General features: G+C 40.6%; 1 protein-coding gene across 1 annotated transcript in view; it reads left to right on the plus strand.

Moving 5' to 3' along the window:
- Window positions 1-12,497, plus strand: part of PLXNA2 (plexin A2) — a 483,155-nt gene that overhangs the window by 313,889 nt on the left and 156,769 nt on the right. The window contains exon 10 of the mRNA XM_063297455.1: window positions 6,111-6,207. Within this exon, the coding sequence (XP_063153525.1) occupies window positions 6,111-6,207 (97 nt within the window). The remainder of the gene's footprint in view (window positions 1-6,110; window positions 6,208-12,497) is intronic.

A 12,497-nucleotide genomic window follows, 5' to 3' on the forward strand; every position in this document is an offset into this window, starting at 1 on the left:
TGATTCATAAATCTGGAAAATATGGCTCCTGCTTTAGACAAGCCAAAGGGCATAACAAGGTACTCAAATTTTCCAAACCTGGTGTCGAAGGCAGTCAGGTATTCATGCCCCTCTTTCACCCGGATCAGATTGTACGCACTCCTGAGATCCAACCTGGTAAAAATGCGTGCCTTCTGTAAGTGATCTAGCAGATCCGAGATTAAGGGCAGAGGATAGGATTCTCTCTTTGTTTATTTAAAAAACTGAAGTCGTGGACCACTCTCATGGGTGTCTCCTGGGTTGCAGGTGCCAACGGGTCAGGCTTCTTTGGTACGAAGAAGGTAGGAGCAGACGCTGGGGACATAGATGGTTGGATGAACCCCTTTTGGAGATTGGAGTCCAAGTAATCCTTTAAGGTGGCTAACTCCTTGGGGGACATGGGATATTGTTTCCTTGCTGGAATCTTGGCTCCTGGTATCAACTCAATGGTGCAGTCACAGTCCCTATGGGGGGGTAGTGCTGTGGCCTCTTGTTCGCTGAAAACGTCTGCAAAATCTGCATACTTGGCTGGCAAGTGGACTCCCCCTGCTACTGTGACTGCGTTGGTTGCTGGAGAGCATGGAGCGGCTTGAATCTTGTGGTGCTGGCATTCCTTAGCTGGGAAGGAGATAGCTCCTGTAGTCCAGTTCATCAACGGGTTGTGGATCCTCAGCCAAGGCATGCCTAGGATTACAGGCACATTTAGCGATGCAGTAACATAAAGCTGGATCCACTCAGTGTGGTCTCCCACTGTCAGTTGCACCGGTTCTGTGAGCCTTCTAATCGGCCCTGCTTTGAGTGGCTGGCCGTCAATGGTCTCCACTTCTATGGGGCATGGTAATTCTCTGGTCGGGATGTTGCAGTCTTGTACGGTCTGCGCATCAATAAAATTAGTTGAAGCTCCAGAATCCACGAGGGCCTCTAGCTTGACCTGGTGCTCTGGGTTGTCATGGATTATTACTGGTAAGTAGTAAAAGGCTTGCCTGGAATCTTCGGAATGAGCCCTCCTTAATTGATTTATGGTCTCCCTGCTGAGCTCTGTGGAGGGAGACCACTGGAGTTTCCCTGGTTGGGAGTAGAGGCGGAGCTGGTCCCTGTTTCAGCTGCTTGCCTTGGGGCTCTTACTGGAGCTGCTTGGCCTCTCGCTGGGCAAGCTCTCACCATGTGCCCCTGGGCTCCGCAGTAGAAACACAGGGCTCTCTCTCTCCTTCTCTGCCTCTCAGTCTCGGAAATCAGTCTCCTGCTTGCCCCAATCTGCATTGGCTCCTCTTGTGCTGAGTGAGAGGATGCTACAGAGAGAGCTGGAAATCCTGAAAACGCTCTGAGGGTCTTGCTTCTCCCCGGCTGCATCTGCCTAAGCTCCTCTAGCCTGGCATCTATGACCACCGATAACTGATATAGGGCTTCTAACGTAGCTGGTGTTCCCTGGTGCACCAATTCATTCTTAATTTCCTCATCCAGCCCCTGTTTGAATTGGTCTTTTAATGCACTCTCATTCCAGTCCAGATCTCCTGCTAACAACTTGAAATCAGCAATGTAGAGTCCCACCCTCTTGTTACCTTGCTTGAGCCTCCGAATTTCCCGGCTGGCCGTGGCTTCTCTGATGGGGTCGTCAAAGTGTGCTCGGAACCCTGCCAAAAAGTTCTGGTAGTCGTTGAGAATCGGGTTGTTGTTCTCCACCATGGGAATAGCCCATTTGGCAGCTGGTCCCTTCAGCAGGCCTAGGATGAAAATGACTCTGGTTCTGTCTGTGGGAAACTCTGCGGGTCTGCTATCGAAGAACATAGTACGCTGTGTGAGAAAGATTCTCAGCTGTCCTGCTTCTCCTCCAAATTTCTCTGGTAGACTGCCCTGGGATCTCAACATTACTGGTGGAGCTGCTGCTGCTGCTGCTGCTGGTGCCGGTTGTGGGTTAATCGGAGCTGGTTGTTGTAACTGCTGTAGCATGGCAGCTTGTAATGTGTTGATCTGGAGATCTACTTGTTGCTGGTGTTGTTGTAGGGCTGCTGCTAATTGTTGGATGGCGAGCCGCATTTCTTAGTTTTCTGAAGACATTTCTAAACGTATCCCCTTAATTGCTTGTTCCTCCCTCTTTCGATGGGAGTAGGAGTTTGTTAGGATTGATGTCCTAACAACCAGGAAACACACTGAGACAATGAACTGGTCTCTAATATTTATTGCTAGTACTTAACAGGAATCCTAACAAACTGAAGAAGCGTGGGAAAAACCCAGACATATAACCCCCAAGGGTTAAGGCGGTCCCGATCTGTGTCTCTTTGAATGGCTGAACAATTCCTCAGTGCTACGCATGCGCTTGACAGTCTGGATGGGAGCCCCCTGCTCGCCATTCTTACTCATGACAGTTACTGACTGATTATCAGATACTGTTCAGCACCCTGGGAAACTTGTGAATATTAGCCAGCCTTACCATGTGCATTAGAATCTCGCCTTCTACAAAAACGGGAAAAGGCTATAGAATTAAAGCATTTATTTATTTATTTATTTATTTATTTATTTATTTATTTATTTATTTTATTAGATTTATATTACAGCTGAACAATGTAGTGCTACTGTGCAATTATGTCCAATTTTCTTGGGAACCAGTAGAATAACAGCATATGATTCTGACTGGGAACCAGAGAGGGGGGTTTTATGCTATTTTTATCCCACCCACTATTGATCACCACCTCCAACCAAATGTGTAATGAAGGGTAACAACTTTTATAAACCTTGCAACTGCCATTGGATGCCGTTAGCTTTGGGGAGAAATACTATTGGGGAAAAAGCTTCTTTAACACTGCTAGAAGTAAGAACAGCTTAAGGCTGGGGACAAGTTGAAGGTAATGTCATGATGACACAGCAGAAAAAAGTTGTTGCCAGAACAATAGGAAAGGGTCTGTGTCAAACTTATCTCCTTCAATCTCTGCTCTGTTATGGATAGCCTAAAATAGGGTTCTGTGATAATGTGCTTATTTTGTGCATTAAGACAAGTTCATTATAATGCATATAACATATGCATTAAGGTAAATGCATTAATGCAAATACACAATCTCCACATTGGGTTGGAAAGGTGTTGTTACTGTTGTTGCTGTTTTAAAGAAGAGGCTTATGGCTTTTCTCATGGACATTTTTGTGCACTTGCTAACTTTGAGATTTCTAAGGCCTGATGACCTAAGTCTTATATATGGATGTACTGTTTGGGGTATGTACCTCAGCACTCACTCTTGAATAGTACTAATAAAGAGCACAAAAAACAAACTAAAGGTAGGAAAATGTTGTGAAGTTTCCTTTTCAGAGCTAGCTAGCCAAACCTGCCTTTTCTGGAATACCTCATTTCAGTTAACTCCCAGTTTTCCATCTCTCCAACCACCTCCCAGGCACTCAGCATTCTATGGCCATTGAGAATGCTCAGCACTCCCCGGGCTTCTTCAGCATCCAAAGAATAAATTCATTATTCATATATACAAGCAAAACCCCAGGAGTCGCATAAGATCTGAAATGTCATTTGTTATTATATTGGTGAGAAAAGGATATCTGTTCTCTAATTAATTGAGAAATTCTATGAGGTACTTAATTTGCTCACCAATTTCTTACGTGATGATTCTATCCACAGTATAATAGGATTTGGTTGGTTCTGGCCACTGTAGCATAAACTGCACTTATTATATTAGTTGTTGAACATCTGTCAGGAATTCTAATTGTAGAATTTAATATTTTTTCTGTTGGCAGTTATAGTTTCACTTCCCAATGCTAGATGTTACTGTGTTAATGTTTGATCTGAATCGCCTGTCATATTATGTTTTGACTTTGATCCGTGACCAAAGAGAGCTATTATTTTTCAATAGTTATTGCTGTCTGACTTGTTGAATAGGGTACAACTTGTACAGTCACTGTGTCATTAGCAAAGTGTCAAGAATGTTTAAAAAGTTCTTTAAATAGGGAATGTTCTCCTTCTACTATTTCTTAGAGAACAGACAAAGTAACAGTGTCCTTTCATTGAGATCAATTGAAGCAATTTTAATAATACATAGAATCTGTTGTTTGCATATGCAGGTGAAGTACTGTAATATATTTGGTCCATATTCTGTTTATTAAAAAAACCTGTTTGGAATCAAATATATATTTTAAATATACACTGTATAAGGCAAATTATTTAAAAATATAAAGAGAAGGTAACCCAAACTTAATGATGCAGCTTAAGAAAATTACTTAATATGCAAATATATAAAAACATACTCCCTTCTCCTTGCATCCTCTTTTACCAGTCTTCCTCTTCTTCCTTCCTTTCCTTTGCTACTGACTATTATTCTCTGCTAATTAATTGGGAGAGAAAAGTTCTGTTTAGAATCTTTGTTCAAACATTTGGGGCTGTTCGGTTACAGTTTTCTTGGTTTATTTTTATGCAATCAAATTTTGTTCAATTTTTTTCTTGCTGTTTATATACCTGCCGCCAAAACATGTGTATAATGGAATACTTTGAAGAGACCCGGGGCCTTAAATGCCTTCCAATTCTTAATGGCTCCACAGGTGCCTTGGCCTTTTAGAGGCAAATATATGGGAAAGAGACAGATAGAAATAGTGACTTCCAGAGTTCCAAGATAATTATCTGTCCAGAAGAGATAGCAGCTTGGTAGAACCTCATTTCCAGCTCCTTTATCACCTCTGTCAAATTAACTTGCTTCCTTCTTATCTCCCCTTAGGCATAAACATGAGTCTCTTGGATTTGTCGGAAACCCACACTCAATTCATGTTCAGATTGAAGAAAAACATTAAAGGAATACAATAGGAATGAGAAATTGAATAGTTGAATAGATATTTGAAATTCCAAACCAGGAACATCTCACCTTTGATGTGACAAAGTAACTACTTTACAGTGGGATCCCCCAGTGTGGTACTTCTTGGCATCAGTTCCATGTGGACCCTTCCCTTGGTGACCTAGCAGCCATTTGTGAAAGGGCAAACCTTCCACAATTAGCAGCCACAGACCCCCAACATACTCACAGAATTCCAAATGCACCACTCATGCTCCCTGCCCCCCCCCATGTGGGGAACCATAATTTTATTATGGTTAGCAGAGAGCAAATCATGATGCCATGTAGAACTTGGTTAGGTGATCCAAAGACTGCATGTAGATATGATTTTGTGTATCTCTTATGTCTAGAAAATAGGCTGCAAACGTATTGATTTAAATGGAAATTACTTTGCCTGTCTCTGGCAGAGTTAACACTTCACATAGCTTCCTGGGGAAAGGTGCATGGCACTTTCAAGGAAACTATAGATGCCACTTATCCTGATCAAGAATGGTTATAACATTAAAATAAAAATGGGTAATACGGTATGTGGCTGTCCAGATATTGCTAATTTGCACTGCCTGTCATCTCTTATTACTGACCATGGTGGCTAAGAGTAGATGATGGAGTTTCTCACTTCTGCTTTAAGGAAATAGATTCAGTGTTGCAGGTGTCAGGGGAGCAGCCACGTTTGTAGGGTTCATGTCATTTTAAAGTCTATTAACACATATGTTTTCATGAATCACAGTCTACTTGGCTGAAGGAGACAAGACAGCACAGTCTGTATCAGCCCAGTGAGCTACCTCTGAATGAGACACTTTTTTTTTCCAGAGCTATGATCTCATTTATTTCTCTACATGCTGTCTAAAACATCAATATGCTGGTATTTTCCAGGTACTTTACAAGAATAAACTAGCGTATTTGCATAGAGAAAAGCTCAGTGTAGCTTTCTTAGAGGGATGTGTAGGATTTTCTTTTTCGTCTCATTAATTCTTTCATTGATAATGTGGCTTTATCAGAAAACCCAAGATTGAATGGTGAGAATAGTCTGCATGAAATGGATAATTAATCTATTACCTCTCTCCAGGTCTGTCAGTTGATTTAATTATCCCTCTGCGGTAAAACCATTCTCTCTCTCTCTCTCTCTGGAGATGTACAGTAAATCTATGTTAAAATAGCTAGACTTTCCAAATTTGCCACATGTCCCTAAAGTTGTATATTGTAAAATTCTAAATTGTCCATTCCTTGGCTTCCCAACCTTCTCACACATTTGTCTGAATGTTTACTTTTCTTATTTCCTAGTACCTCTATGATGGAATGGACATAAGTAACTTAGCTGTAGATTTTGCTGTGGTTTGGAATGGAAACTTCATTATTGACAACCCAGAGGATATGAAAGGTAAAGATTTTGTAATCTATTCTGTTATGTTTTTATTCATTTATGTCATATGACTTGAAGTCTAATAGAGAATAGGAAAATTTGTTTTCATCCATCTGAAATCATTTTGTTGCTAAACTGCTCCCCCCATCCATTAAAACAAAGATAATCATGGCTGTGAGGGAGTGCCTGCTTGTATTATTTTTTGAGGTGTGCACAGTCTTAATGTAGATTGAAATGCTGATCTTCTAAAAAGTTAGCATTTTTTTTTCTTTTTTGGGACAAAATAAAATTCAAGGAGTTAAATGCAGCAGTATAGTTACCTATATCCAAAAGCAGTCTTACAAACTGAAAAAAAGAAATAGAAGAAGCCACTCAAATTAAACATTATATTCCAATCAGTTATTACTATTAATATACAAGGCCTAAATGATCATCACATGGAACCATCCCTTTTAAATACAGGGAAACATCTATTCCATATATTTTCTTATTATACCCGGGATAAAGATAAGGCACAAATCAGGGTCTCTCTAGTTATCTCAAGGTCAAAAATAGGGAGGCACCTAGCAGGAGAATGATGGGGAAATTAAGTGGATAAAAATATGCAGCTGTCTCAGTCATCCTTTTGTATTATTCCTTCGTAAGAGTTTTTGGAGAAAAGCCAAGTTTGACCCTAGCAGTGAAACCCGTAACTTGCATAGGACACTAGCTGAATCACAAGCTCAACACTTGAGGCCTGAAGGTAAAGAAGCATTAAAATCCTCCTTGAAGGGTTGTGAGGGTAATAGTTCCTGAATGGTTAAAGCATTTATTTTGCAATGAAGAACTACCCTAACCTTAAAAACATAATTCCCCCACTGGATGGTGATGTTAATACTGTCTGGCAGGGATGGCAGCCCACTTGGGGCTCTCAGACATAGAGGGGCTAGATATGCCTTCAGTCTTTAAAAATATCATACCTGGTCATGGTTGGCTGCAGGTGCATGTCCATAGAGAAAACATGGGTGGCAGTGATGCAACAGGTAGAAGTGGACTGCAGGAAGGCACAACAGATCACTTCAGTTCATCCTGACTAGGGCAACTGTCCTAACAGTCAGGAATCACGCTGAGACGAGGAATAGGTCTCTAGTGTTTATTACTGCTACATAAGACAGAAAATCCTAACAAACTGAAGAAGCGTGGGAAAAACCCAGACAGATAAACCCCAAAAGTTAAGGTGGGTCTGATCTGTGTCTCTTTGAATGGCTGCTTAATTCCTCAGTACTACGCATGCGTTTTCCCCCCTGGATAGAGGCCCCCTCCTGCTCGCCATCAGTACTCATGACATCAACCATATATAACAACAGCTGGACACAGAAAACTCTACTCTTTGCTATTACCTCTTTGTCTTCTACTCTGCAACTGACAAATACTGTATTAAGCTGACCTGCCTAGAATTTTCTGGGTTCCCTTTTTAAAAAAATAATCCCAATTTTCTCTGAGAAAGGCAGTACTGGCTCAAGTATCTGTCTTAGATGTAAAGAATTTGTTGAGTTTTTCTCAGTTTCCACATTGTCCTTGAGCCCCTCTTTCACTCATTTGTTTTCTAACAGTCCAAACTCTTTCCTCCTCCCCTCCCCCTCCTTCTCACCTTACACTTCCTGTTAGAATTTGTGCCCTTTTTGTTGGACAGGCTTCTTCTCATTTCTTGAAGGAAGCCTTTTTACAGCGTTTTACAGCTTCCCTTTAAAACTGCCAGAAAACCATATTGGCCTCTTCCTGGTCTTGGCTGACCCTTCCCACATTGTGGATCTAACTTACATTTGCAGCCGAATATTACTGGCCATAGTGATTCTGGCCTTCCAGTGTTCTGATTGTCCTGTTCAGACTATGAGGTGGCCAGACAGAACTATTATTAAAAACAGCTATTTACAACAGTAAAGTCCTGGTGAATAATTAAGGCAAGCAATTTAAATCAAGACCACCCAGGCAATGATGGATGAACAGGCAAGGCTGCAGGATCAGACTGTGGCAGAACAGCAAGGCAGAATTCAGCTAACTCTCTGACTGAAGCTGTCAGGCTTGGTGAAGCTAGGGTGCGTGGCAAGGCAGAAGCTGGAGTCAAGGTTCTGTGAGCTGGCATGCAGATAGGACCAGGCTGACACATGGAAGCAAGGCAAGACTGGACTGGAACTTCTGGGCAAGGCTTGGCTCTGGAGGCTAAGACGGGCTGGACTGGAGAGTCTAGGTGAGGCTGAGATCTGAAAGCAAGGCTGGACTGGACTGGAGAGTTTAGGCAAGGCTGGGAACAAGACTAGACTGGGCTGGAGAGTCTAGGCAAGGCTTGAATCTGGGAGCACACCTGGATCATGCTGGAGCAAAGCGATGAAGCTTTGAGCTGGACGCGAGGCTGTGCTCAGCAGGGATGGCAAGGAGAAGCTTGACTGGAGCGGCTTGTGCAGAAGATGGTTCCACAGTGGTAGAAGATACTGGCGCTGGTTCCATCTGGCTACAGGCAAGGCTTCTGACGCAGGTAATGGCTCTTCCGCAAACGCTATGAGCTCGAAGGATCAGTTGTCTCCGGCAACTTGCTACTTGCGCACCTGCCTTTTAAAGTGATCCCTTCCACGCCTTTTCTCTCCTGCAGCCAATCAAGCTGCCTTCTGATTCATGTGCTTCTCTGCTCTCCTGTCTCAAGCACCGATTGGAGAATTCAAATCCCTCTCCGGAGTTTGTCCAATCCGCTTTTGCAAGCTCTCGTGCTCTGCTGAGTCACTTCCTGGTTCAGCTTCTCCAATTCTCTCCTGGTGAGTTTTGTTTTCTCCTTCTGACTCCATATAAGTTTCGTTTTCGGAGTCAGAAGCAGGCTCAAACCTCACACTGAGTTTCTTTAAGAGCTTCCAAAGGGAACGGACACACTTTTGTTTTACTTTGCTGTTGTTGTGATAAACAGATTCCAAATATACTGTATTATCAGGAACCCTAATTCCTGTTAGAGTACCTGAGAGTTGTAGTTTACAATCTCTCTGGAATTAAATGACTGGAAGTGTTAATGCTACAACTCTAATGCAATCGTACAGAACTATGAGTTTTTAAATAAAATTTAGTGTCATGATTCTCTTGTTACTAGCAAACCCTCCCTTCTGACATCTCCCTTCCTTTTAGCATAAAGTTGTTGTTTAGGACTGTGGTGATTAAGGGAGAAGACTGGCCAAAAAGAAAAAAAAAGCTATCAGGAGATAAACCAATCTCAGGGATATCTGCTCATAACTGGATCAGAGTTTTTCTACTGGTCTTCCAATTCCAGAACCGGTATTTCCATACATATTTATTTAGAAATTGTGATGTTTCCATTTCAAAGTTCCCAGGACATCCATCGTTTTGATTAAAATCCTAAGTACTGTATACAGGTTACTTGAAGTGAAAGATGAACCTCTACTGCAGGAGGTTCTGACATGACTGAGACTGAGTCTTTGTTTCCAGTATTATTCAAATGTTTGCTCTCATAGACCTTTTCTAACTACATGATAATGGAAGCTACATTTTGTTAGATGGGATCCATATGAATATTTTTATCATTAATTTAGGTCCTTTCCAAGCCATGATTTTTCTTGATTATCCAAGGTCAGCCTCATGTAATCATAATGCCCTCACAATTTCCAGCTAGCATTCCCAATACATTTAAAGGGCCCCAGGTGGGAAATCTGTATTAAGTAGACATCTGCTTTGCCTAATGTATTTACACATAGCACAATATTACAGCTCTGATGCTTGTATAATATGGACATGAAAGGTAATTTGGACAAGGCTAAATCTGGCACAGAGCCCAAAATCTAAATTATGTTTCCTCTTTTCTTCCCTAGATTTATTTATATTTCAGGACAGACTAATAATGCATGTGTGGTCCATTGCAGATTATTAGATTTTTTTTGACTTCCCACTCTAGGGCTGAGATGTGACTGGCTCAAAGTCACACAGCCAGGGAGGACTAGAGCCTGGGTCTCTTGACTTCTAATCCAGTACTTTAACCACTAACTACACTGGCTCTCATACATGTGTGATATGAGTATATGTATATTGGTCCCACACACCATACTAGCTCTCATGTGTTTATGTGTGTATTTATGTGTTCAACACATCTTCAGGTCCAGGGCCAATCTGTGTTTGAAACTCTAAAGGTCCCTTTTCACTGGACATTTTACATTAAAAAGAATGATTGTTATTATTAAAAAACAAAACAAAACAGGAAGCTCACATGCTACCAAACAAAGTTCTAGGGTTTAAATAGTACCACACATGCATTCTAGCAATTTTCTTAGGAATTAAAATGATTAAAATGATGAGCAATTGAAATCCAGTGATCTCTGTAGTAGTGTACCCACCTGCCCAGAAAGAGAAAGAAGGTGTCTGTGTTGGAGGGGGCTAAAGAAAGTAGAGATAGCATTCTGGTAAATTGTTTATGTCCTCATAGTAGTTATTTTGTGAATGAGCAACACTCCCTCAGACCAGGAACTTGAAAATGTATGCACGACATACAGCATTCTCAAAATAAGAAGTGTACCCATCAGCCCCAAAGGATTGGGTATCTCTGGTCTGTATTTAGTATATAAAGAAAGCTGTGTAATGGAAGCTATTGCTCTGGTGGAACATCTAAAGAAATATGCATAGAATCAGAGAGATTATATGACTAAAATTGTGGCAGTCTAGCCCAAAATCTGTTTTACTCCATGAAATGCATATCATTTAAAGAAACTATTTTTATGGCAACAAAGAATCTATTTAATCGGTTTTTATTTTATCCCACCTGAGCTATATTTTGCTTTTGAGTGCTTTTGAAGTTTACTATGAAACCTGATATATTAGAAGCCCTGCCAAACACCCTGGGATCATCATTTTCAGTGAAGTGAAATAAACTAAACAAAGAAGCCTTGAAGATTATGGTCCAAATGAGGCATGGAAGAAATAATATATAACAAAAAACATATGTGGAAAGGTTCAACAAAAGCAGAAGAGTTTATAGGCCCCCATTATCCAAGCTCTTATGCTCATATGAAGACCTTATATGACCTTACCTATAGTTCTTGAATTCAGCTTTTTGTTGCATCCTAGCTGGCCCAATTTATTTTCATTTGAAGGGAATCACTTAAGCAAAGAGAGAAATCCTTTCCTCTACAATCATGCAATAACTTATTGAAAATTGTCTCGATCCTCAGCAAAGAGAGAAATCGTTTCCTCTACAATCATGCGATAACTTATTGAAAATTATCTCGATCCTCACTTCATGAGTATTCAATCCCATTAACCTTGCCACTTCAAAATGTAAAGTTGGTCAGAACTTTCTGAAAATCATACATCCTTAAATGTGTCACATACCCAAATCAAATGTTTTTTTAAACATAAGGCAAAAAGCTATAATAGGATGTCCATTGTTACAGAGAGGCATATTTTAATCAGACCTCGCTTATCCATCCATTTATTATGCTACCCACAAATTTCAGTTTCATAGAATTTGGAAGTATGGACAATTTAAAGGAAATTACTGCACGAAAGGATTTTGTGAAGATTAACTATGGAACCATTAAGACTTTATGTAAAAGAAGGGGAGAAATGGACCCTTATATTTATAAAGTTTTTGAGAATTTGCTAGATTAATTTGCATTTAATTCCACCCAGCAATCCAGAAAGAGTTGGATGGCTGTAGGTCATTCAGACTGAGGCCTCATTTCAGGCTACAGAACTGCAGAACTCTAGTATCTTAGAGTATCTAAGTTGTGCTAACACTGGCATCTTGCCTCTAAGTACAGCTGGACATATTCATCAGATTCATGCTTGACCAGCAATAGTTTAGCATTAAATTAGGGTGGGAATATTGAAATACCTCAGGGGAACTAGCAATAAAAGACCAGTTCATAAGCATCAAATGTCTTCCGTCCTTTCTCTTGAATGACTGTGGAAACAGGAAAGTGTCTTGTGACACTTTAGTAACTTACAGTCCATGCAAACATACATAATAATCTGACTCCATCTGTGTTTGTATGTTCCTTCTTTTCTGAAGCAAATGTCATCATGTGACTTAGAATTGTCATGATAATTAGAACCAATTTTTTTAAAAAAGAAGATATAGGCAGTGAGTGGATGGGTAAGCTTAACTTAACAAAATGTCATATAAAAATATAAAATAGGTAAAGTTATTGAGCATGCCAATATTGATTAAAATTAACAAAACCTGTTAAATATTTAACAGCTAAGAGGTAAATCAACCCACCCACTTACACATAGAGCAGATAAATTAAATCCATATACTCCAAGCCCAGAGAAATAGGCTTGTG

The sequence above is a fragment of the Candoia aspera genome, chromosome 3, assembly GCF_035149785.1.
Source record: "Candoia aspera isolate rCanAsp1 chromosome 3, rCanAsp1.hap2, whole genome shotgun sequence".
Taxonomy (NCBI): domain Eukaryota; kingdom Metazoa; phylum Chordata; class Lepidosauria; order Squamata; family Boidae; genus Candoia; species Candoia aspera.